Raw genomic sequence first — 25,632 nt, 5'->3', positions numbered from 1 at the left:
CATCTCTGGCCTGTACCCCAGTTCTATATGAATAAATAAATAAATCTTTAAAAAAAAAACTACTTGGGATTACAATAAAAAGCAAAACCATTCCAATGGCAATCTTTTGAGTAAGGTTTGACTATGTGTCTGCATTTTTAAAAAGGCCTAATATGATATTTTCCCATTTCAACATGTTCCTTAGAAATTAATGTATTAGTAATTGTGTCAAGCTTGATTTAACAATAAACTTAGAATTGAAAAATTTAATACAGACAGGGTCCAAAATGATATTCACAAAATTTAACTTATAAGAAACAGCCCTACATAAAAACTACTTCAGTCTCTGTTGTATCACCAAAAAAAGTATGCAAACAAACCTATTAGAGTTGTAGTCTAAAAGTTGTGACAGATTAGTATTTCTCGCTTTTTTTTTCCTTCATCTTTTTGTTCAACTCAATTCAATGTGAACTGAAAGAGTTTTGCATTATTTCTACTCTTATCAACTCTTCTAGATATTTATCATCTCTGAGAATATTTACTTTTTTTCAGGCCATTTGTTCTACTAAACCAGCCTCCCACTGTCACTATTCCAGTAAAATTACATCATCACTGTGTCTCTCAGGACCCACCTCTTAGATATCTCAGTAAATCGTACTATAAAATGAGTGATCAAGATTTGTCTCATTCCATGGCCACTAATTGCAAGTGATTTTCAAAACAATTTTAGGATTAAAAGAGTTGGAAGACACACAGCATGCATAATAGTAGCCAGACCTGTGTTTCTGCACTCATGAAAAGTGATGAAGCAAGTATTTCTCCCTTCCTTTGTTCTGGATTTTTTTTTTTTTTTAGCCGATGAATAAGCAGATGGAAATGGAAAGTCAATTATCATTAAATCTGGACTAGTCTCAGCAACCTACTCAAAAAATTTAGGCCAGATTCACTTTCTCACTAACATAGATAATCCAACCCTCTGAATTTCATCACCAGTAAAAAGTGCTTCTAAGAATGAATTTTAAGATTTTTTCCACCAAGTTTTTAGAGTGTGAATTGAATATAGGCAAGGCACACTTTAAAAGGTCCATGGTGGATACATTTGACAGCTGAAGTACTGGTCTTTACATCTACCCAGTTGCTGAGAGACATTTTGCTGGCTGATGCCACTGGAATGCGAGTCTGTCTCAGCCAGCTTGGACACACAGTTATTCAAGAGCATTCCAGAGGCTTTTATGACAGACCACAACGTCAACTAAAGTCGCTTAAGGAATAGTGACCAAAAGATTTCCTACCTAATAGGTAATTTTCAAAAATTCAGAACAGTATCACCAGTGTGTTATTTCTACAAAGACAAGTTCAAACAGTAATTTCTGCCTTGTTACCCATTTATGCTTGCTTGTATCATTAAAGTATAATTTAAAATTGGCTTTGGAATTCGCACTTCCTCAGCAGGATGCCAGACCTTCAACTTCCTTCTTGGCCCATCTTTTACCTCCTTTTCCATGCCAGTGGCAGCCCCAGGAGGGAATGTAAGGGGCAGGAAGGCAGGGGAGGGTGTTGCTGACTCATCCTCCCTCCCTCTCTCCTGCCTCCCCCACAGCCAGTCCGGATGTAGGATCCCTGCTCACTTCATCATGTCTTATTCTCTCCCTTTCTCCACGTGCCTCTCAAGTTTCTGTAACCCCTGCCGTGACATTCAGTTAGGCCCATCTCTCTCATGAAACCTGATTCACTTGGCGGTGATGCTCAGTCTGAACCCCAGAGAACTTGGTCTCTGATCTCACACCAAGGCACAGCTGGGACAAAAGATGTCATATATTTTTCTTGGTGTTGATTATGGTAACTTGGTCCCATATACCACCGCTTATTGGTCAGAACCTCTATGGTTGAAATAAGATTTGGGGGCACAGACTAAAAAAGTTAATTAACATCCATGTACTTGTTTACAAGGGGAGATCTTACTACATCTCAATAATTCAACATACAACTGAATTTAAGAGCATAATTTTTATTTGGTAACTGTCCACAATATACAGAAAACTGCCAATTTAACAATCTAAGACCCCTTCAAATATTTTCTAAAGTTCTGTAACCATGTACTCCCCAACACATACAAACTTTAAACAGTTGGACTTTCTGACTCATCCTCATTTTTCTGTAATTGTGGATACCAGCATAAATGGAGTCTTCAGCTACAGAAATTTGAAAAATTCATGGTTTTTTGAGGAGTATTTTCCCAGGTAAATTTCTAGCACGTCATATCCTCTATTTTCGAAATGTCTATCCCTGAGCTCAAAAAAACATACCCCTCCAATTTAATTTTTTTTAAATAAATTTAAACTGGAGAGAGACAGTTTTAGTTTGTTCCACATTAAATCTTGATGGGAAGTAATTTCCCTAAATTTATATCCAAGAGTTCCTTTAAAAGCTGATATTAAAAACGACATATAATAAAACAGTAGTTCTTACTTCCTCTGGTTCATGCAAATCCCAAATACACTCCTGCTGCTCAGCTACATCTCCAGTTTTATCTCTTATTACATATAAGGTTCCCATTATACAGCACATATACATATAGATTTTCCTACTATTGTGAACATTAATATGACTCTTTTTTTTCTTCTTCTGATGATGATGAAAGCTTCTCAGAGAAGTTGGTCCCCCAACCTGCTGTTACCCCTTAGTCTCTTTCTCTGTATTTCTACCTAGACCTTGTTCTTTCTGGAAGTTTCTAAGGAAGCACATGTCCAGTTTTGATCCTGCCCAAGAGTTTTAAAGGCTAATTCTAGGACTTTCTGAATGCTTCACAGTAGACGTTTCAGAAGGAAGTAATTAATAATGGCTGCAATCAACATTCCAAATGATATTCTAAAATGAACACTTTCTGTGCTCACAATGACCAATTACACGATTTTCATCACAAAAACCTTCACTAATCAGGAAAACTGATGCCAGAGATGTCAAAACTGATCAATGGAAAACACCTGTTTATAATCTACGTTTTGCAAAAATAAACATTTTGGTAACTCTGATATGAAAATAATACTAGCATGGAACTAAAAGAGACTAAGACACGCAAAGCATAGTGTAAGTCTGGCAGATGATAGCGTTGTCGATTCGGATATGGGAAACGTACCACACCTCAGTGTTCACTGCTGGAAATCACTGTAATGTAGGTTTCGTTTTACTGACAAATATTTTCATATTCACTACTGTAATTAAAATTTTTAAATTCAAAAAGGACAAAAAATTTACATGGATCTTAGAAGCTATGTCACACATACAACATCTAAGAGTGACATTTATAGGACACATTTTAGCTTCATAAACAGTTTACTTAGAATCAAATTATTACAATAAGAATACAAATATACTATATATTACTCTTCAGATTTTTTGTTTTACAATATGTTCTTGTCAGTGGGGCACTTCACAATGCTTAAACCTGACAGAAAAGCACTTTTTAAAAACGTACCGTGGAAAATTTAGAAAAGCCTTGGAAACACTCCTGTCTTTTACACGGTGTGGAGATGGGAACTATCACCATGAAACTCTCATCCCGTTCTTATAATAACTATTTACATCTGAGTCTATGATTCTTTAAACCAAACTCTTACAAATTCAGATTTAAAATTCACATGCTGTACCTAAATGAGAAATGTGCCCACTTTCAACAGTCACTTCCATTGATATCTTTTGAATTTTCCTCTGAAAATTCAGTGGCTGGTTTCTGCGTGACTCGGAGGTAGGCAGATACGCACTGTGTGAAGGACAGGAGCATTCAACTGCTTTAGTGCGACTCGGAACTACCCCTAGGATATTGTAACTTGGGGAAACAGTCTGATCTGACATTTTAGAGAAGCAGCCTCAGTTAAAAGAAAACGGAGATGGTGCTTCAGCTACATGTACCGCTTAGTCATTACCTACTCTGCTCCAAATACAAGATCGTCCTGGCTGGGACCAGCACCAACCACGCCCCTCCTTACCCCCCATTAATTCAGCCTGGGGCTGCCCACTGGGATGTGCTGAATAGGCTGGGGGAGTGACACCACTAACTAAAATTGACGTCTTCAGAGAAGTTCAAAGATTAAGGAGCAAAAATTCAAGTACCTCTTGAGTAACACAGCTTTCTCCTGGGGGACCCGCAAGTTTGGGCTGTAGTGCCGGAAGGGGATGTGAAACAACTACTAACTCCGCCCTTCCCACAACCAAGGGAAGATCCAGCCTCTTCAAAGCGTCTTTGAATGATCCTAATTTTATTTGTTAAAGCATAGAGGTTTAGGTGGAAAAACTGCAAGGAAAAAGTGAGTCACTGAGAGGGACAGGCCTTAAATTTCCTGGGGTTACCTACCTGTGGGGAACCTGCATCCCAAGCCTCAGTCCGAAGACGGGTAATACTGCATTTCACAAGACACCGGCACCCTGCATTCCCATCCTGAGCCTACACCTCACTTGCTCACCCCAGTCACCCTACATCCTTAACACTTACCTCTTCCAAAACGCTGAAGCAACCCACTGCCACTGCTACTGCCTCAGCTATACAGCAACACATCTACTAAAACTCAGATTTCTTGATTTTAACCAAAAAAGTGCTTGAAACAATCCTATGCAATTGTTCTTCACTTCATCTTCAACCATATAACCAAACTCATTTATGTTTATGAATAATACTGAAGAAATGAGCAAATCTGATCATGGTCACATTTTAAATACTGTACCTTCACCCCAACTTTCCCTCCTGCTGGCAGACTCCTTTCAGTACCTTAGTGAGTTGAGCGCTCTTGTTTGGAAAATATTGATAGCACAAAGATATAGAAGTTTTGGATAAAAAAAATTTTTTTTCTGAATATAAAAATGCCTTTTTTATGTTTTAAAATAACACTTTTAGATTCTTCTTGTAGTTTTGGGTCTGGTAACCAAACTGTTACGTATTCAGGATTCTTTAAAAGGGCAAAGGATAGTAAGATGGTTTTAAAGACCAAGTGATAAAGGAGCCACTTGTCTGCAGCTCATTGCCACGGAAAGTTCAGTTTACCAACAAGAAAGCCTGAAATATTTTAGTCATAAAATAAAATTCCATTATCAAAAACTAGCTTTAAAAAATTCATGCACCCTCAACGACCGGCAGCATCGCCTAGCATAGTTTCAGAAAACAGGAGGACACTGTCTAGAAAACGTGACCTCTGGGACGCGGGCCAGCACCGAGGCCAGCACTGGGGCGGCCAGAGCAGGCCGGGCCCTGGACCGGGTCCGCTGCAGCACCCGTCCGGCCGAAACCCCCCGCCCCGTGCGGCCAGTGACCGGCGCGCTCTCAGTGAAGCCCTCACACCCTCTCTCCTGTCGGAGGAGCTTTCTGTGGGCAGGCGCGTCCAGGAGAGGGCGGGCGGCAGGCAGGCACTCCGAGCTGTGAACGCTGCCGCGGTCAGTCCCAGCCCAGCTGTGAGCTCAGATGAGCCGCGAGCTCTTCAGGAACTGGATGAGAACCCGGTACACGAACGTGTACTGGCCGACCGTCTGCACCATCATCATCCGCTGCTGCCGCAGCATGTCCAGCACCCTGGGGACGTCCAGCATCTGGGTGACAGACAGAGCAGTGGCGGTGAGGCCCTCGCCTGGAGAAAGGGGGCGTCCAAACAGAAATATGCCCAGGAGCCGGATGGGCTCGTTGTACCTAGGCCTCTTCATTAAACACCCGGGAAACGTGCTCGGAAAGAGCCACTCGGCCCTCAAGTCCTTCTCTTCCCGGCCTCGTGCCCAGGCCACCTCCCCTCCCACCCCTGCCAAGGAAAAGGAAGCAAGCACCTCGTTGTGCTCCAGGCAGGCGATCATGACCTCCGATAAGATGACCACTCCTGTCCGCCCCACGCCTGCGCTGCAGTGCACCAGCACCGGCGAGCTGGGGCTCCTGGGCTCACTTGTGCTATTCGTATGGCGTCGGACAGACTGGATCTCTTCAAGGTATGCTGTGGAATGCCAGTGAAACACAGAAACACAAGGACTCAGTCACAGCCAATCGGCCGCTCTATTTGCAGATTCTGTCCTGGGATCGAGAGGCCTCCGGATAGGGGTACTGGTCGCCAATCGGCCAACCCCACCCACTGGCCAAGCCGCCACTGACAGGCCGGGGCCTCCCTCCATCACGGCCTGCCACGGAGATCTTTTCCCAAGGGACAGCCTTCAACCTACAGATGATACTTTAAGAACTTCTGAAGTTTCCCCTACACTGCAGACCTTTATGTTCAGAAGCAAATCCAAAGCTTTTATCAGACAAGAGGAAGGAAACCAAATCTTCCTCTCTGTGGCTGATTTAACCGACGCGAGGACAGCTGTGCTGGGCACAAAGGCACTCACACAAGAACCCCTTGAGGTCCTCGGGGCAGCCGTGCGCGGGCCAGTCGGTGTACTGCAGGTGCCAGACGGTGCGCTCCTGCCCGGTGAGGAGGTGCTTCATCTTCAGGCCGGTGGTGGCGTAGCAGCCCGAGTCTGTGCGGAAGCGCGTGGTGATCTTAAACCTCCCGTAGGTGGCGGTGTTGTGCCTGGAGCCCAGCCGCGGCCAGTACCTAAAGCTCTTCTCCCTTCCGCCCTCCTGTCAAAGACAAGACAAGGTCAAGACACGAGGCCCGCCGGGGTGCTGTGGGCCCGCAGTGTGCTGCACTCAGAGCCCCGGCGCCCCCGGACGTTCTCTCCAAAGGTCGCATTGCCCAGATACACGGTGACCGCTCTTCTGGGGCCAGGCAGTCGCTGAAGAGAAAGGAGTACTCACCTCTTCCACAGTGACCATTGCTATAATTGCAATTCCCTGTTCCCACACCATCTGCCAAAAGTCCTGGCAGGTACTCTGCAACGGCCCCTGTGTGGCAATGTAATCCCATTCGATCCCACTGACAGAGACCTGAAATTAGAAAGGTGAGATACAATGGGCAGGTGTGTGTGACATACAGGCGAGCACGCTCGTGGCAGTTCGGACAAAGTGAACTTAGTTGGGGCTGCAATTGAAGGCTTAGAGCTTACAGGCTTTTTCTTATTCCTTTTCCACCCCATCGCAGGCTTCTTTAAAACTGAACGTGCTCTAGGCCCTCCCTGGTGGCGCACTGGGTTAAAGCACAGCACTGAGAATCTAAAGCCGCTTCCGCATGAGTTCGATTCCCGCCTGCCCCGGAGGTGACCACATGGCGCGGCAGACCTCTCCTGACCCGCCAGCTGCTCCCCTCAGCAGTGTACTTCGTCAATCTGCCTGTTCTGCTTCCCACTCTGTCTCTGGTGAAGCCTCTCACCGCTCCTGAGCCTCTGACCTGTACCCCAGTTCTGTATGCACAAATAAATAAATCTTTAAAAAAAAAAAAAACTGAACGTGCTCTAGACTCACATCATATCTGTGTGACAACATGATTTTACTCTCTCTCAAATACCACCTGCAAACCACAAAAAAGGTGGGAAAGAGGAAAAACAACACCTGACCACAGATCTCACTCACTCACAAGAAGAAAATGTGTCTTTCCCCAGAGCAGGCACGCTGCCTAGTGCCAGCAGCTCAAGATGCCACGACAGGGCATCAGGCTTTACTCACCTACGGGAGCAACGCTACCCCAGTGAAATGGCATTTTAGTGTTTCCAGAGAAAAATAGCAAAGCTTCCTCAAGGGATAAAATTACCTCCAAAAAGGATTCCGGGGGGATGCCGAGGGGACAACGGCCCCGCAGTGAGGACGGCGCTGGCACAGCCCAGGCCGCACAAGTCACGCGCGTGTGACGGGACAACTAGTGCCCGCTGCCCGAGAGCGCCGCTGCGGGTGGGCTGAAGGGGCCCTCGGATTCAGGGGGACCAAGTTCTACAGTCAGGCCAAGACGTGCTCCCCAAGCCCTGGTAACAGTGGGGGACAGAGCGCAGCCCTGACCTCAGCTCTGCTCAGCACGCTCTCTGCCTCTGGCCCTGCTGTCCTGGCCCCCAGCTCGCAAAGTGTTGTCCCCATGGTTCAAAGTGGGGTGTTTTTAGGAGACAGATCCTCACTTTACAATTCTTTCCACTCAACTGAGAAGCCCTTCGTTACTATGGATTGCTCCAGGTGTCCTGCTCACCTTAATATGTGATGCGTTGATGTAGCCGGTGTTGTTTTCTTTGGTTGGGACTAACTCCACCCTGGTGTCATCATAAGGAAGGACGTCCTGGAATCGATTTCTCTCTGCATTTTCAGGGAGACGTGCTGTTGAGCACTCCCCATCAACAAGGCGTTTCTTAAGAATTCGTTCATATTCTGTGAACACCATTCCCTGTTCTAGTCGCTGTTCCAGAATTTTACACTGTAAGATAGAGCATGTAGAATAAGATGAATACCGTCACATTTGGTGACACTTTCTGCTTCAAGTCTAATGTATCTAGCATATCTACTATTGAAAATTCCAGGTGAGGACCCTCCCTGGTGGCGCAAAGTGTTAGGACACAGCCGCTTCAATGTGAATTCAATTCCCTACCCCGGAGGTGACCCACGTGGTGTGGCAGACCCCTCCTGGCCCACCCGCTGCTCCCCTCAGCAGTGTACTTCATCGATCTGCCTGTTCTGCTCCTCACTCTGTCTCTGGTGAATCCTCTCACCACCCCTGTGCCTCTGGCCTGTACCCTAGTTCTGTATGCATAAATAAGTAATTCTTCAAAAAAAAAAAAAAAGTCCAGCTGAAACCAAAGTTTAACTTTAGCAAACAGGAAAGAGTTCAAAGAACAAATTCAGAAATCTTGTTGGTGAGAATTATAAATCAAAGGTAGAAGCTGACCTAAAGCAATTTGTTTTATAGTCTATAAATCTCTGGTCAGTTTTGTTACCCCAGAGAAACAAGATTCTCCTGGGAAGCAATAAATCCTCAGGCAGGCTACTCAGTTCCAACCTCTATGAACAGATGCTTCCATTTTATAATACGTAATACACAGAGGCTGGAGACATGGCATAGAATGTAATTGTGCCTGTCAGAATTTGATAAAATAAAACCTCATAGCAAATACATCTCAGTCACAAAGGAAGTTTTGAGAACTTCAGCAACTCTTTAGCTCTCAAGACAGATTATATAACCAAAACACTCAAATCTGCCTTCTTTTCTACGTGTGCTCATGTAGATTTCCTCTCAGGCTGTAAAGAGTCAAGACCACCATGGGTGTAAAGAACAACATTCAGAAATCCCCAAAGATCTCCTCAGCCTGAAATCATCTATTACAACATTAGCTATAAATTTGCCCTAGTGTTGAGCGACAGATTACAACATCCCTGAACACTCATCTATGACTACTAAAGGCGCCAGAGACAGGCTGACGCCTCACGAGGCAGCCCGTGTCCATACCTACCCGCTCATCGTTGGTGGCTCGGGCGGGCACTTCCTTCCCTTCATCTGGTAGAGGCAGCCGGGACAGAGAGAGTCCATTGAGAGCAGCCAATTTGAGAGGTCCGATTTTTTTGGCATCTACTCTCTTTTTCATTCCCTATAAAAATATTTACATGTATATATATGAGACATACACAAAAACAGCCCCTTTGAAAAGAGGTTTCAATGGACTAAGGGCTGGGAAGAGGGACAGTGTCCACATTTGCCAGCAGCCGCCGGGCCAATTACACTCCCTCACAGGCGCACACACTTGTCTAACAAACAGGAGGAGGAAGACATTCCTTTCAAGGCCAAAGCCTTGATAAGTCTCCCAGATAGATGGTGACGAAATGCAAGTGGTTTCAAGCCTCTGTGTAATGAAAGGTGAGGCTCCAGACAGACAGCATTCCTTCACAGAACTCCTGAAATCACAACATGACACGCCAAAAAGTCAGCTGTGATTACTTGATTATAACAAATTTTGATAATGTTTGGAAAACATAAATTATTCCTTATGCCACCCTGAAAAAAAAAATCAGTAAGTTCTAGGAGAACCATTCTATCCCCATTCTCATGGCAGACACATGTGGCCTGAGCTGAGTTACTATACCTCTCCGAACTACATTTTTCAAGCAGGAAAATGAAACAGGCTGAAACCCCCATCACGACCCCTGGAGGGCAGGGCATGAGAGGAGGGCAGGGCATGAGAGGAGGCAACCGCAGAATTCTGTCTCCTGGCAACAGAAGTTTACGAAGGTTATTGTAAAGGAAGCAGTTTTCTTCTCTGAGGCCGGTGAGCCTAAGAATGCCGGTCTCTCGGGGTCTACCACTCCTTGGGAGCTGCAGCAGCTATAAGGACAGTAGACCTAATTGGACAGAAAAGGTTTCCTCAGTTCTGTCTCATAAACGAAGGCAATTTTATTCCAGCTCTAGCAGCTGGGCAGTGGGGAGGGAGGGAGTTGGCACACGTCTAAAAGGCTCCGGCTTGGCCTGGAGCTCATGGGCCATGTTTGCAGAGTGGGCTGGAGAGGGTGGGACAGCTGACGGGTGGAGATGGCGCGACCAGTTCTCTGACAGGGCAGGTTGGCTAATCCCCAGGGCAAATACTCCCACTGCGGCCAATTCCAAACTGCTAAAGAACCTCAGGTCTGGCTCATGCAGTTCTCGAAATTTAAGACGTCTCTTCCCAGCTGATGCAGTGGTTTCAGCATTTGTCTCCATGAACTGACTACAGGCTCAGCTCAAATATGCTCCATGAAGCTAACAGGCTATGAGTTCAGTTCTGAAGTCATACATGAAGAAACATCTGGGGAAACTAGCCCCACATACTACTGACTGCCTTAAGAGCACAGGCGCATGGTTTCAACCCCAACATGGTTTCTTACTTTAGTACCACCTCACAAGACCAAGGCTGCAACAGAAACAGAAGCTTTGCATAGCTGAAGCCATGCGGAAACCTGTCCACCTTTTACAGATGACAATCAAGTCCGTGGAGGTGGAGATGGGTGGAGAATTCTAAAATGTTCCTGCTTATCTGCAATTTGTCTCACTGTTTTTAATTAATTCTAAATCTCTACAGCCTTAATTCACACTAGTGTATCTGTTTGTTGCAATTATGAAGTAAGAGACTGGCAACTCCCCAGTGACTACTCAGGGGTCAAGGTTGGGAGTCTAGTAGGGGACTGAACCAACAGCTACAATTATTAGGGTGTCATTAAGTTAGATGTATGATCCAACCTTGCAATAACACACTAATACAGATGGGCACATCTATGAGCCAGGACCCTGGTGAAACCCCTCACCACACCAGTGATGCCCATTTATAAGCAAGAGAAGGAAGTCAGAGCTGAGCAGCTTGCCCAAGGTCACGGTGCGGCCTCTGTATGCAGGGTGATCCGTGTCACAACGAAAACCTTTCACATAAAGTCAGTTATGCGGTACCATGTAACCTAGAGGCATTTTTCATGCCAAACCTTACGTGACACTAACAGCGCCAAGCAGGCAGAGTAGCTGCCTCTGAGACAAAGAGGCTGGTGCTCTGGTGCGTGAAGGGTCTGGCCTGCTGGGCAGAGAACAGACCGAGACCCAGTTTTGTCCACTTGTAGGCCCTACACCCTTCCCCTTAGTCATAGCTACCATTCGCCCTCCGGAGTAAGAATCCCTTCTGCAAAAAGAGCAAAAGCAAAATCCCATCACATAATTTCACTAGTCCAATAAGCCTTAAAGGCCACCGAGAGAAAATATGCCTGCTCAGAAAATCAATCGGATCAAAACCCTCAAATTCAGCTGATGTGCCAGGTGCCACACAAAACAAACAGGGGACAAAGGCTTAAGGAGCAGACTGTACGCAGCCAAAGGTCCTCTGGGAGGAAGACTCATGTCACACATAAAAATGATGCCAGTTCCTGATATAAAAGGGGGGTGTACTCGCTGCGAAAGGCGCTGCCCAGTGGGCCAGGAGTCACCCTGGGATACACACTCACACCCTGTCTCCACCAGAGACAATGGTCTTAGCCACAACCCGCCAGTTCAGTCAGCCTTTGACACCAGCCTTTATGTGCAGGTAGGTGGGTGAGTATCTTCCCAAGAAAGGTTCAAAACAAACAATTCAAATCCAAAACACATAAATCCATGACACTTGGGTAAGCAACTTTAGTCTGTAGGGTCTTCAGGGGCACTATCAGGCTGTGTGAATTCTTTCTTGCCTTCGTGGCTATTTTCAGCAGCTTGGAGGCGCTGACACATCCTAGACCAGATCACACCTGCAGTGACAGGCCCCCCAGACTGGTGTGCAGACTGCAGAGATGGGGGGTAGCCCTGAGACGGGACGGCGAGGCTAACACGGTGCGGTCCCCTACCCAGAGAGCAGGGCACCGTGTGGAGGCCCAAGCTGCGCAGCACGTGACTTGGAGCAGACACACGCACGTGCCGAAGCCACAACTGGCTGGGACTCGGAACTACAAAGTTTCCGTGAGGCAGAGCACAGCAAGGCTCAGAGCAGAAATGGTCACTTAGTAAAATCTCATATACAATATGCCAGACGGAGAACAGTGTGGACAGTAAGAGAACACATAAACATCAAAATTCCCATTGGGCCATTCGCTACCTGTGTGACCTTGGTGCAGTTACTTAGCAGCCCCGAGGCTGGGTGTAACAGGGGCCCTGGTACAGACTGGAACTGTGAAGCAGGGCCGTGCTGGGCACACAGCTGGCAGCGGACATGACCCTTGGCACTTCGTAACCTGCTCAAGGAGGCAAGTGGAGCTCCACTGCTGCACTGAATACTGAACAGAGCCCCACTGCGGCAAGGGGCCTTCCCTGGGGCCTCAGAGCAGTCCACCTTAGGAAACCGCAGCTCTTTGGGTTTCCTCTTTTGACAAAGTGCCACCTTCCCAGCTCCAGAACTCTCTCCAGCCAAGCAATGCGAGCTGTACCCACACAGACCTGACCTCCAGAGGCACACAAAGCATTAGGAATGCTCCCCCTCCCACGTCCCAGGCCCCAGAGGAACACACGCGGCTCTGGACAGCTGTCACCAGTGCATTTTTACCAGCCGGTGACTAGCAACGCCATCTCTGCTAGACTCCGCTCTCAGCACCTCCCTCCACACGGCTAAAAGATTTCACTCCTCCTTTCTGTTCCATCCCTCAACCTCCGGCGTTGACCGTCTGACTTCATCTAATTTACCTCTGCACAATGACTAAAATTCCTCATTTCTACAGGTAGTCAAACTCAGCCTTTCACACAATAAAAAAGGTGTGTGTGTTGGAAACTGATTAAAAGCTAAAAGCGGAAAAGTGGAGACCGCCAGCGGTGAGGAGTCGAGACAGGCGAGCGGCCGCGGAGGCTCGGCCGGGGCGGCGGCGGCCGCCGGCTGGGCTCGGCAGCCTGCCAGCTTACCCCCAACGGCGGCAGGCCTTCACCAGGGTTCTTCCTGGCAGAGAGCAGGTCTGACACGGGCCGTTTCTTGAGCGAGTCCCTCCTGGCGCGGTACCGCCCCGACGTGGTGAGGTCGGACTCCGACATGGAGGGCGTCAGCACCCCTTCTCTGTGGCGCCGCTGCACCGCGGCCATCAGGGCGGGGCCGGCGTCCCTGGCCCTCCTCTCGGGGTCTGCCACGGGGATCGGGGGCTCGAGAATGTGCAGGGGGCCGGCGAGGGCGGGCACCGAGCCGCTGGGGTGGGAGGGCGGCGTGTCAGGGGGGTGCCCGCCCTGGGACGCCCGGAGCCGCGGCGAGAGCGGCACCGGGGGCCGGTTGTCCTCTTCCAACTCGTCGTCATCGTCGTCTTCGCTGCTGTGGATCAGCACGGTGGCATTCGAAAGGGACTTTTTGTGACCGTACCTCGGGCTTCCCGGCTCGGCCGCGTCCTCCCGTTGGGCCCTGTCCAGGAACACGGCGGGCGGGGAGCCGGCGGCCCGCGGGGCCACGTCGGCGGCCGAGGCCGACAGGGTCCTCTCCTTGAGCCGCAGGCCCTCGCAGCTGTGCGCCAGCCCGGCCACCTCGATGCTGTTCCGCTTCTGCAGCTGCGCGTGCCGCGCGGCCGTGAGCGGCTCGCTGACCTCCTGCAGGGAGTGGGCCACCGGCAGGCTGTCCTCCTGGAACGTCTGCACCGAGTGGTGGACGCGCCGCGTGATGAGGTCCGGGTTGCTGCTGCTGATGTAGAGGTGGCGGGACAGGTCCGGGGTGCTGTTGGCCGGCCTGGGGTAGGGGTAGGGGGGCGGCGGGCGGTACACCTGGGTTCTCATGATGTTGGGCGCCGGGTACTCCTGGGCCTGCAGCTGCACGTTGGTCAGCTCCGGCACGCTGACGGCCCCCACCACCGGCCGCCTCTCGGCGGGGTAGGGGTAAGGAGACTGGCTGTGGAAACTGTAGTTGAGGTTGAACGGGTAGTGCGCCGACTGCGGCGAGGCCAGGTGTGCGTGCTCGCGAATCTCCGGCTGGCTGTAGACCAGCGCGGCCGGCCGGCTGTAGGCGTAGGAGTTGCCGATGTTGAGGTTCCTCAGTGAGTGGCTCTGCCTGTCCGCGGGCACCAGGCCTCGGTTGAGCTGCTTCATCACAGTCTCATAATCCGGGGTGGGCCGGTAAGAGGGGGGTATCAGGGCGCTGTGCCGATGTGAGGGGATGTAGTCTGGCCTCATGACATCGCTCCCGGTGATGCTCGGGTTGGAGGACATGGGTGAGGGCTGCAGGTAGGGCTGCGGGTTATTTAAGGAGCTGGTGCTGTGCGCGCTGTAGACGCTGCCGTTCCTGATGCGACCGCTGAGGTCAATCTGGGCGCGATCCAAGCTTGTCTGGGAGTGACAATAGTATCCATTCTGTTTGGTCACAAAGAGGTTATCTGGAGGGGGAGACATTTAAAATGCACTGTAAAATGAGACTTTTTAAAAAATGTATTAAATGGGATCAATTGCTCCAGCTATACAGTGATAGGCCCTGAGTGTTGATGACAATTTCAGTGAAGCTGGTGAAAACCCGCAGCCAGGCATTCCCCACACTGTGTCTGAGTGACCCAGGACTGCACCTCAAGCCTCGGCTTCCGCACCTTCAGAAGGGGCGGCTCTGCCCATGCTGAGGAGGGCATCAGGATTCGGACCCCGATAAACAGTAGCCAGATCTAGACCTGGAAGTCGGGGAAACTGGAGGCAGAGATACTGAGGCACTGGGGCCCCCTCTGCTTTCTCCTCATGGGTAGGGAGTGGCCTTGCTGATGCTGACTTAGTTCCAGAATGGACTTCAATGAAGTGTAGGTTGTTTGAACAGAATGAGACAGAAGGACAGCAGGTCCTGAGTTTCTTCAGGTACAACAATGTCATCCATGGCTGCACACCTGGCCAGGGCCCAGAAGTCAAGCAGAACCATCCTAAGCCAGCCATACCCGCCTGGGCATGGGCCCCTCCCGGCAGTGAGAAAGGCGTCCGCAGCTGGCAGAGTCAGGGCTAATCTCACCCACAGGGGCTGGGGGTTGGGGGGGGGGTGCCTATACAGTGCTGGGAGGAGACAAGTTTCTTCTCTCAATCTGCAGTTAACCTGAAACGCTGTCACTAATGAGGGTGATTTCTAACACTTCAAAGGAAAGCAGTGGTCAAGTCCTTCAGAGAACAGTTGCCTCCAAAAAGCAGATTTTGAGATTGAAAGCCATCACTGATGTGTTTAAGCAAGTAATAGTTATTCAGGTGAATACACCAGTCTAGTGTGGACTTTATCTGGGGGCACACCCACCACAATAAAGAAATAGCACCCACACACATCTCTGTCTTCTCCCTGTGGATACACAATGACCCCTTGGCCCCAGGCCCCCCTGGGTCTGCGAGATCATGATCTCAGTCTCTGGAGCCCCCCTTTCTCACTGCTGGCACAGATCCGCCTGTCTGCACTAGCACAGTCTCTGCCCACGATCTCCCTCCAGGCTCCTGTCTGCAGCCCACAAGCCATCTGTGGGGCTGTATGTGTAAAGACTGCCCAGAACTAACAGGGGCCTTGGAGAGAGTGTGAAGAGGACTATAAGACAGGCAAATAAAGAGGACACAGAATGTAGGAAGTCACAGCCCCTCAAGAAGAAGTGTTACAGTTCAAGGAGACAGCGTTTACGGAAGGAAGGGGCTCTCCTGTGCTGGATGCCCAGCTTCAGCAGCAGCCAGGTCTCCCTCTCTGGGAATGAAGGCACAGCTGATGCACTGGGAACATCAAGAACGAGCTGACCAAGAGCGCGGTTTCCAGCTCCTTCCTCCTCCCTGCACGGCCAGCATTCCAGATGGAAGAGGCCCCAGCCCACACCAGGCTCATGTGGAGCAGAGCCCTCCTGCCAGGGTGTGGTGCACAGATTACCTGAGCTACCAGTGGCGTCTACTGATACGTCACTAGGAACCTCGAAGTGCTCGTTCCCACGGCACAGCACAACCTCTCCTGACTGGCCGGAAGCACATGGGTCTGTGGACAAGGGCATCTCGGGCAAAGCCGGAGACAGCACCCCGAGGCAGGCTCAGTTGGGCTGGACTGTCAGGTAGCCCGAGGGGAGAAAAAGGACAGCAGGAAGCATGACCAGGGTTGACTATGGTGCTGGCCATGGGCTGAGGAATAGCCATGAGGTGATAAGGTGAGCCGGGGGAGGGTGGGGGAGGTGGGGGGTGCAGGTGAATTGGGGAGAGAAGAGACTGCAGATGATCTGATTTGGTGATTTGATAGCTTGTGAGATGTCAAAAAACTGGCGGGGGGGTCTGAGGGGGGCTGAGTTGAATCAGGAGCAGAGATAGGAAGAGGAAGAAGGGGCTAGGGACAAGATAGAATAGGAAGTTGGAGGCCACAGGCTTTGTGACTGACTGGATAATGAGGACAAAAGAGAAAAGCCAAATATGGAAACCAAAAGTGACTTCATTGTAAAGATGAACTTGGGAACATGGGGAAAGGTCAGGCCTGTGCAGCAGCGTGACAAAATCTAGCTTTATCCTCAGCAAGGTGTAAGCATTGATGGTGTTGGCTGGGTGTGACCCTGTGCCAGGTACAGGGGTGGGATGTCCCAAGCAGGAGCTCCCTTAACTGCTCCAGCAACTTCTCAGATAAAAACATGGCCGGCAGCACAGGGTGATGGTGGGCAACGCAGGCTTGACAGTCATCTTTGCTGAACGTGATGTGGGTGAGGCCGTGTGGATACATGCAGGAGACGAGGGGACCACAGATGTCTGCGAGCCAGCCACACTAACGGGCGGGGGCAGGAAGGAGAGGGGCCTGAGTGTAAGCTGAGGCGGTGAGGCGGCTCCGGGGGCTTCGAGAGGGCGGCAGGGGCGGGCAGGGAGGCAGGAGTAAACCGCAGCCAACAGAAGCCGAACGTGCATAGTTCAGAGGTGGCTGCAGAGGGAAGGGAAAGCCAAGATGTAGTTTGAAGAAAAAGAAGGAAAATGTTCGGCCGTTTGTCAAGCAGCGAAGAGGAATGAGGAGCAAGGAACCCTTAATGGAGAAAAGTAGAGAGGTGAACTTTCCCCAGAAGTAGAGGGGCTGGAGGCAGAACCAGGCGTTAGCGGAGTGCCAGGTGAGGGAGGTGAAGAGGGTAGAAAGACCCCGAGGTGGCCTCTCTCAGAAGCCACACCCCAGAGCACTGCTCCCCTGCTGTCTACCTCCACCAGGAAGTTCTCACCTCAACAAGGCCCGCACCACCCACCTCTATGCCGCTAGGAATCACCCGCCAGTCCCGACGAGAGTCCGACAGCCCCCCCCCCCCGGCTGCCCAGAATGCCCTCCCTCGCTCTGTGCCAGGGCACTCATTGTCCCAAGAGCAGTGGCGCAGTCCCAGCCAAGCTCCCGCCTCCCTCTACCTGTTACCATCGACCCATTTTTCAGGATTCCGACGCCCTCTCCATTCTCCCCACTTGCAGAACGAGTCTTTCTTTTGAACAGCATAGTAATCGCTTCCTCATCACACCATGACAGTTGATGGGGTACTTTTTCCCCCCATTGCTAGAGTCGATGCTTCTTAAAATGTGGTGAATTCTCTGCATAAATCTTCATGGGCTCACAGATACGGTAGAGCACAAATTGTTAAATGAACACGTCAGGTTCAGCTTTGAAGACTATAAAGTACAATTCTTTATACTAATCAAATATATACTTAATGTATAGAAATATATACTTAATGTATATAAATGAGTAAGTTCAACAAAATAATAAAAAAGAAGAAGCTTTAAGCTTTTCCAGTGGGAGGCCTCAGGCAGGGCCTGGGCCATCTTGCGTGTGTTGAGAGGGTGGGAGGAGGTGAGGTCACACAGGACACAGAAGCCCGGTGGCAGGAGCCCCCATGGGCCTCATCTGGCCTCTTACACATCCAGGAAACTGAAGCTAATGGTAGCTTCTTCTGTGAACCCACCAGTTACAATCATGCCATGAATGTTGGATGTTAAGTTAGTCAAACCTGTCCTGACACCAAAATCTCCAGTAGCCAGAGATTTACTCCATTTGCATTCATTCTGTGGGCCATCTTGGGAGCGCGCTACCTTGGGAGGAGGTGTAGGGCTCTGAGTAATGTCCATTGTAGTGCAGTGGGGGCGGGGCAGGCATCACATAGGGCTGCGGTTTAGGCTGAGAAGAGAAAGGTTGGAAAGGGAGTTACACTTTGCCTCTGCAAGAAACGTAAAGTCAATCTCCCCTTCAGACACCTCTAAAGCTGTTTTGTCTTACGTGGAAATGCCCACGAAGGCCCTGAAGTTCTCGCTGTCTCTACCCTTGGCACTCCACCAGAATGATGACACCACCTATGCACGTGCACCTAACATTGTCAGAAAGCGCAACAAACTGTGCCCAAAAGGTTAAGGCAAGGAAGACACACAGATTTCGGGAATTCTTATATAAACATTCGAATATAAGAGGCTTATAATCTTACCAGTTAAATCACTTAACATTTTAAATAGCTCTTAACTTCTTGTTACTCTTGGCTCATCACCCAAGTTTTTAGATTCAATTGTATGTCATATTTAAAAGATCTTACTATAATAGATATTATATATAAATATGAATTTTAGGATTGAACTAGGGACAACTGCCATTCCTTTGATTTAAAATATCAAATGTCAGAGCCTCCCTCGTGGCACGGGGATTAAAGACAGCATTATCAAGATGTTGCCAGCCAGTGCAGCATGCCCGAGTTCAATCCCCGGCCAGCCAGGGAGCTAAAGCACACGGCGCGGCAGGCCTCTCCTGTCCCACCTGCTGCTCCCCTCAGCAGTGTATTTTAGTATATCTGCCTATTCTGTTCCCCAGTCTCTGGTGAAGCCTCTTACCGCCACCCCAACCCCACGCCAGTATCCTTAACATGTACCCCAGTACTTATAGGCATAAATAAATATTTTTTTTTAAAAACCAAATGTCGGCAGACTTTGTAGTTCAAACTAAGTTTACACTACCAAAAGTATATTTTATTAAAGATGGCATCACCGAAAGAAAAAAAGTGAATGTATTTTCCCTCACCAGAGACATCCTTGAAGAAGACCTTCTCCTGATCAAGTTCAGCGTGACGGCCTGGGTTTGCCTGTGAAATAAGACATGTCTTGGAGAAGCACATTATATGCATATGTTTAGACTCTCCTCGCTCTGTCTCTCACTTTCTGATTATGCCAAAATAAAGAAGGTAAAGTAATAAATCCTCAAAAGTAAAACAAAAAAAGAAAAACTGACCTGATCACATACTCGAGATAAGAAGGAGGCTGCCTGCCTCCCTCGGGGCCCGGCCCTTTCTGGCTGCCAGACCCCTCAGACCACATACCTGCGGGCACACCAACCCCAAACTAGCACGGGGCAGCGGGACTTTCTGTCCCTGGTTCATCATGGTACAGCCTCTGGAGTGACCTCAGCACAGGGCAGAGGCACAGCGGGACCACCCAGAATGCATCCTGGGGAGCAAGACTCAGTGCAGGGGCCTCCCTGGCGGCACAGGGGTTGGCTCTGTGCTGTCACACTACTGGGGATGCAGCCAGTTCACTCTCCGGCCAGGGAGTGATCCACATGGCGCAGCAACCTCTCCAGTCTCTCCTGCTGCTCTGCTTAGTGTCTTTTAGTAGATCCACCTGTTCTGCTACCCACTCTGCCTCTGGGGAATCCTCTCACTTCCCACACCTCTGGCCTGTACCCCAGTTCTTCTATGCGTAAATAAAAATTTTTTAAATATATATCAAAGGATGTGTTAAAAAAAAAATAAGGACTCAGTGCAAAGGCCATCTCCCCAGAGAGCGTGGGCTAGCACTGATCACCTCCACAGACAGTGTGAAGGGGGCCATCAAGTGATAGCCCAGAAGCCTGAAGCAAGGGGACCTGCCTTTAGGTAGCTAGACTACAGACACAATGAAGAAACAAGCTTTCCAACTTTGGTAACATAAGAGTCTGTACTTATCAGTCACAGAGTACAAACATAATGAAGAAATAAGAATATTACTAAGAAACCCATTTACTTTTTTCTTGAGATGCTCTGTAGTCCGTTTTAAATATATTTTTTGGGAAACAGTGAGAATATTAAAGAATGACATTATGATTCAGAGCAAGTTCTGTTACTGAATAAAACAGTAGGCTAAAGAGGAACAAGAAGCTGAAAAATCTGTTTTTAATTATAATGCATTTTAAACAGTAAGATTTTCTTGGTTCTTGTGTATAGTCAGCTTCATGCAAACAGGGACTCTTGGTTTTGTGATAACTTATGTAGTTGTGCAGAGCACTCTGATTTTAAAAGAGTTACTCAATTTATTTGTGCATATAAGAACTGGGGGATAGGCCAGGTGTCGGGGTGAGAGGATTCACCAGAGATAGAGTAGGGAGCAGAGCAGATGGGTCTACTGAAGTACACTGCTGAGGGGAGCAGGGGGGAGACAAGAGAAGCCTGCTGCGCCAGTAATCAGCTCTCTGCCTGGGGATGGAACTTGTGCTGCAGTGGCTGCAGAGAGCTTGGTAGTGCTGAGTCGTAACCCCTGCACCACCAGGGAGGCCCCAGAGCGCTCCTTTCAAGTACCTTCCAACATCTGCTCCAGGTTCATGAGTATGTGAACCTAAACACTGGCTACAAAAATGTTTTGTGACCTGGTGCTCCCTGGCCTAGGGGTTAAATCCTAGCTCCACCACTGCAAAGGTACACCTTGGGCACACAGGCACAGGGCGGGGTGGAAGAGAGCTATACAGGAATCACAGCAGCGTGCACGCAGCTAGGAATGGGCCCTTGCTAGTACCAGGGTTAAAGTGCAGTACTATGAAGCCATCCACAGCCACTGCTGCTGGAGTTCGATCCAGGCCAGGGAGCTGACCCACAGGGCATGGTGGACCTCTCCTGACCCACCCGCTGCTCCACTCAGCAGTGTCTTTCAGTTGATCTGCCTGTTCTGCTCCACACTCTGTCTCTGGTGAATCTTCTCAACCCTGACAGCTCTAGCCTAGAAACCAGTTCTTCTGTGCAAAAATAAATACAAATTTAAAAATCTATTTTAAAAATGTTTTTGACCTTTGGTTACAATCTTCTAAGAACTAATTACTATAAAATCCATAATCACAAAGTGAACACATGATCCAGTTAATCAGAAAATCTACCATAACTATCAAGTCTCACATCTCATAAATTAGCATTCCTCTTAGCACTCTAACAACTATTCCTTTATTTGCAAATCCTGAATACTAGTTTATTTTCACAAGACCTTTGACAGAAAACCATACTTCTTAGGAACTTAACATCAAACAACCACAATTGCTTTTATAAGTTAACTTTTTACTTTTTATTTATTTTTTAAAGATTTGTTTATTTAGGGCCCTCCCTGGTGGCGCAGCGGGTTAAAGTACAGCACTAAGAAGCTTAAGTCACTTCTGCATGAGTTCGATCCCCGCCTGCCCCGGTGATGACCACATGGCGCAGCAGACCTCTCCTGACCTGCCCGCTGCTCCCCTCAGCAGTGTACTTCGTCGATCTGCCTGTTCTGCTCCCCACTCTGTCACTGGTGAATCCTCTCACCCTCTGCATCTCTGGCCTATACTCCAGTTCTGTATGAATAAATAAATAAATCTTAAAAAAAAAAAAAGATTTGTTTATTTATGCATACAGAGCTGGGGTACAAGCCAGAGATGCAGGGGGTGAGAGGACTCACCAGAGACAGAGTAGGAAGGAGAACAGGCCGACTGATTAAGTACACTGCTGAGGGGAGCAGCAGTGGATAAGGAGAGGTCTGCAGTGCCATGTGGGTCGCCTCTGAGGCTGGGGATTGTACTCATGCTGAAGTGGCTTTAGCTTCTTAGTGTTGTGCTCTAACCCACTGTGCCACCAGGGAGGGGCCAAAGTTAACTTTTTAAATTAAATGTTTCAATCATTTTATTTCATCCTCATTGGAATAAATTAAAGTTGTTGAGAAGATTAGATGTCTCTTTGCCAAGAGCTGTTCCATTCTGCCAGGATCTGTTAGTCATTGACAATAAAATGGGGGTTAATTCTATTCGGTTGCAAAAATCCCTGAATCAAAGGGTCAGCACTCAGGTCGCTGGGGCCTCCTTAGTGAATCCAGCCAGGATGGGGCATCTGGGCTTTTTCCTTTTTCATAATCCTACATGTTACTATATACCTTAAAATCAGTGTCGAGAATAGGGCAGATGCCATTTTTGACTCTGCCTTTGCTTATGCTCCATTGCCAGGCCAGCAGTAGGCCAGCTGGGTCCTTTGAAGTTTATATTTAGACCATCAGAGACTCACTGTCTGAATGGACTATACTATTAAAGCACTGTAAACTCAAAATTCAGGAATGGGGAGAAAGGGCTGCTGAGAGTCCTCCAACAACATGCCCAGAGTTGCCCAGCCTGCAGCAAAAATAAAACTAGAGTGTGTCAAGCAGCAACTGCAAAGACCTGAGCCTCAACAACGCCCACAGCCAGCTCCACTTGGCAGCGTGATGCACACCGCATCACGCCAGGGCCGCGTCCTGCTAAACGCCCACCACAGTGGTCTCCACCTGCCAGACCCCTCTGTAGGCAGGCCAAGCCCCAGGCCAGTCTTCAGACCACCTCTCAGATCTCTTAACATAATTCACTGTGAGATGAGAGATCCCCGCGGCACACACTGGCGACAAGGGTGTGCGTGTTAGTTGTATTTTCCAGAAATCAGGGGCCATGACTATGCCAATGGGTACTGCTAAGAATAAGACAGCTCAAGAATTTTTTAGAGGGGAAAAAACCTGGAATTTGAACACTGGAAAGACAAAATAAAAGCGATGCTACCGAATGAAACAGTGCTCAGGGGGCTGTATGTGGTCACCTCACGGAATCCAAGCACCCACCCCATTAAAGAAGCTGGTAATTATCCTGATTTTACAGATGAAGAAAGTGATACTTAGATTAAGTAAATTGCTCCTGGTCACATGGGAGATAAGTAGCAGAACTGGCATTTGAACCAGGCAGGTCTGGTTCCTGAGCTCAGGTTCCTAATTGACTACTTGTCTGATCCCCTCCCCAACCCCTGACCCCACATAATTTGCAAGCGCCATGGAAGCAGCATGCCATGGTGTCACCGTGCCAGGCACACAGGGCACTAACGCCCCAGTGTTGAGCAGATGAATGGTATAGTGAGTGGGCACCGAGTGTCAATGTTTATTACTGAACATTCACAGCTGAGTACGTTTTTCGAAGAGTGGATTTAATTTTGCTTTGTGAGCCTCCTTTCTTATGTATCAATGGCTAGCAAAGGAAACAAGATTTGGATGAAGAAGACATATGTTGGATGGTGGAAATGCCTAGAAAATGCTGGTTTCAGTGACTTTCCTCTAATGGACTACTAGGGTTTACTCTACCTCCTTCCAGGCCTAAGTCTCTTCAAAACTGGGCCTAGAAGATAGGACAGGCTCATCGCCTCCCAGGCTGGGCCAGCTCCATCAGTGTCCAGACCACACAAGTCTCCAGACAGAAGTGGACATTAACTGATGGCCCTAACCTGCAGGAAGCTTGTGCTTAGCACACACCTGCTAGAGATCAAGCCTGTTCAGATCCAGAGCTTGACTCTGCAATTTAGGGCTGGGGGGACTGTGTGTTTCTCATCCCCACACGAGAGAGGAGAGAAAGGCTCCCACCTCAAGAGCCCTCATTCCTTGTCTCTCCCAGTCTCTTTTCATAAAAATGGTGGAGGCTAATTATAGGATAATGATCAGGGCTTGGGTTGGGGAGAGGAAACTGAAAGAAACTTTTTGACAAGTTGAACATTTCCTTTTTTCCCTCACTTAATTCCTAAAATTCAACCCTAAAGGAATGTTTCATAAAGGCCCCATCATCCCCATTTGATAAATTTAAAAGGAAATAATTTTGTTATCTATCTAGTATTTGTGGCATCTAACATCCAGCAACATAAAAAAATGACTGCCACCTAAAGACCTGGGGGAGGGGGCGAGATTAAGGGGGGGGGGGAAGGGATGGATGGGTCATGTCATTGTATAAATTCAGATCCACAGGCATCTGGGTCAGGGCCACGTGACTCACAGAAGGCCATGCAAACACCACTGTGTCTCATACTGGGGCTGAGGGGCAGGGAAGGGGATGCTCCAGGGGTAAAACCCCCCGTCTCTGCTCAGAGAATCCATCTCCTGAGCCAGCGGCAGCTCGGCCTGAACCAGAACTCACCGTCCAGCCCCAGGCCTGCAGTTTAAGAAATGCTTGTGCCTACCCATCTGGACCATGAGAACTGGCCTCCCAATACTTTAAAATCACTGTAATATTAAGTATGACTCAACAGTTGAGAGCTTTAAAATAAATAAATATAAAACTTAAAGGTTACTTTTAGTTTTATTACCCATCAAAATACTGACAGCTAAGAATTTATCTGGTGAATAAGTGTTCACATGAAACAAATTTATTTACCACAGAATGAATGGGTAAGTACGTAAGAATCATTCACAGAAAGGATCTTTCATAATCTACAACATATAGATTAAAACAGACCATAAGTAAAATATAGAAAATATCTCCTTAAGCATAATTATTTCCTTTTAACAAGCATGCATATTTTCCTTATACAGATGTAAATAATATATGAATACTAAAGACCATGTTAATGGGGTTTATTTATATTTGGTAATAAACAGCCAGAATAAAAAAATTAAATCTTTAAGACTGGATTTGCTATTTCTTTTCCCTCTGAACTTTCAAATCTTTGACAGTGCCAAAAAATATCTCTGAACTAAAGACATTCATCACCAACCAGTATGGTGACTGGCTTAGGGTTTACGCAAACCAATTGATTCTCCCTAGGATTGAACTAAGGTAAAATGGCTCAGTACTATAAGTGTTCTTAAACTTATGGAAGATTTGAACTTAAGGTTATGTCCCAGTACACACACGTAGGTAACCAGACCAGCCCAGAGAGCAATTACTCTGGACCAGCAGCACCACTCACTCCGGCCAGCAGGGGGCTCACCTTCATATACACCTCTACCAGAGCTCCAGAGAGGTTCTGGCAAGCAGAGAAGACTTCAGTTCCACACACACCCCAGGCAGCTGGAGGGGGGCCCTGCCTTGCCGAGCTCCATCATGTAACACAGGCAAATGAGATCCACACCAGGGAGCAGGCCCGCTGCTCTAACCGGCCTTTGCAGTGGCTGAGAGCACCAGCCATCTGGCAGGGGCACAACACCCCACTTCCTGGAGTCTCCACACACTTGGACAGTGACATCCCTAAGTAGATCTAAGCTCTCTGCATACTGCTGAACACAGAATAAGCAATTACCAAGTAGAAGCACAGTTATGAAAGGGGGTAGGAAAAGGCCAGAGCTTCGAGTGTACAGAGGATACGCAACTAAATGTGTGATGGGACCCTGGCGGCCGCATCTA

The 25,632-nt window shown here is 48.3% G+C and overlaps 1 protein-coding gene across 1 annotated transcript in view; it reads right to left on the bottom strand.

Annotated features, from left to right (window-relative positions):
* Positions 1-1,982: 1,982 nt before the first annotated feature.
* PTPN21 (protein tyrosine phosphatase, non-receptor type 21) overlaps positions 1,983-25,632 on the bottom strand; it is a 57,247-nt gene continuing 33,597 nt past the window's right edge. Inside the window, exons 10-18 of the mRNA XM_004681641.2 lie at positions 19,276-19,336; positions 18,306-18,390; positions 13,224-14,662; positions 9,307-9,441; positions 8,055-8,276; positions 6,743-6,871; positions 6,331-6,565; positions 5,782-5,942; positions 1,983-5,553 (exon numbers count right to left, since the gene is read on the bottom strand). Coding sequence (XP_004681698.1) covers positions 5,425-5,553; positions 5,782-5,942; positions 6,331-6,565; positions 6,743-6,871; positions 8,055-8,276; positions 9,307-9,441; positions 13,224-14,662; positions 18,306-18,390; positions 19,276-19,336 — 2,596 coding nt within the window. The 3' untranslated portion in view covers positions 1,983-5,424. The remainder of the gene's footprint in view (positions 5,554-5,781; positions 5,943-6,330; positions 6,566-6,742; positions 6,872-8,054; positions 8,277-9,306; positions 9,442-13,223; positions 14,663-18,305; positions 18,391-19,275; positions 19,337-25,632) is intronic.

Source organism: Condylura cristata, unplaced genomic scaffold (genome assembly GCF_000260355.1).
Source record: "Condylura cristata isolate star-nosed mole 26May11 unplaced genomic scaffold, ConCri1.0 scaffold00013, whole genome shotgun sequence".
NCBI lineage: Eukaryota > Metazoa > Chordata > Mammalia > Eulipotyphla > Talpidae > Condylura > Condylura cristata.
The sequence above is the reverse complement of the archived record's forward strand: the minus strand, read 5'-3'. Positions and strand labels throughout refer to the sequence as shown.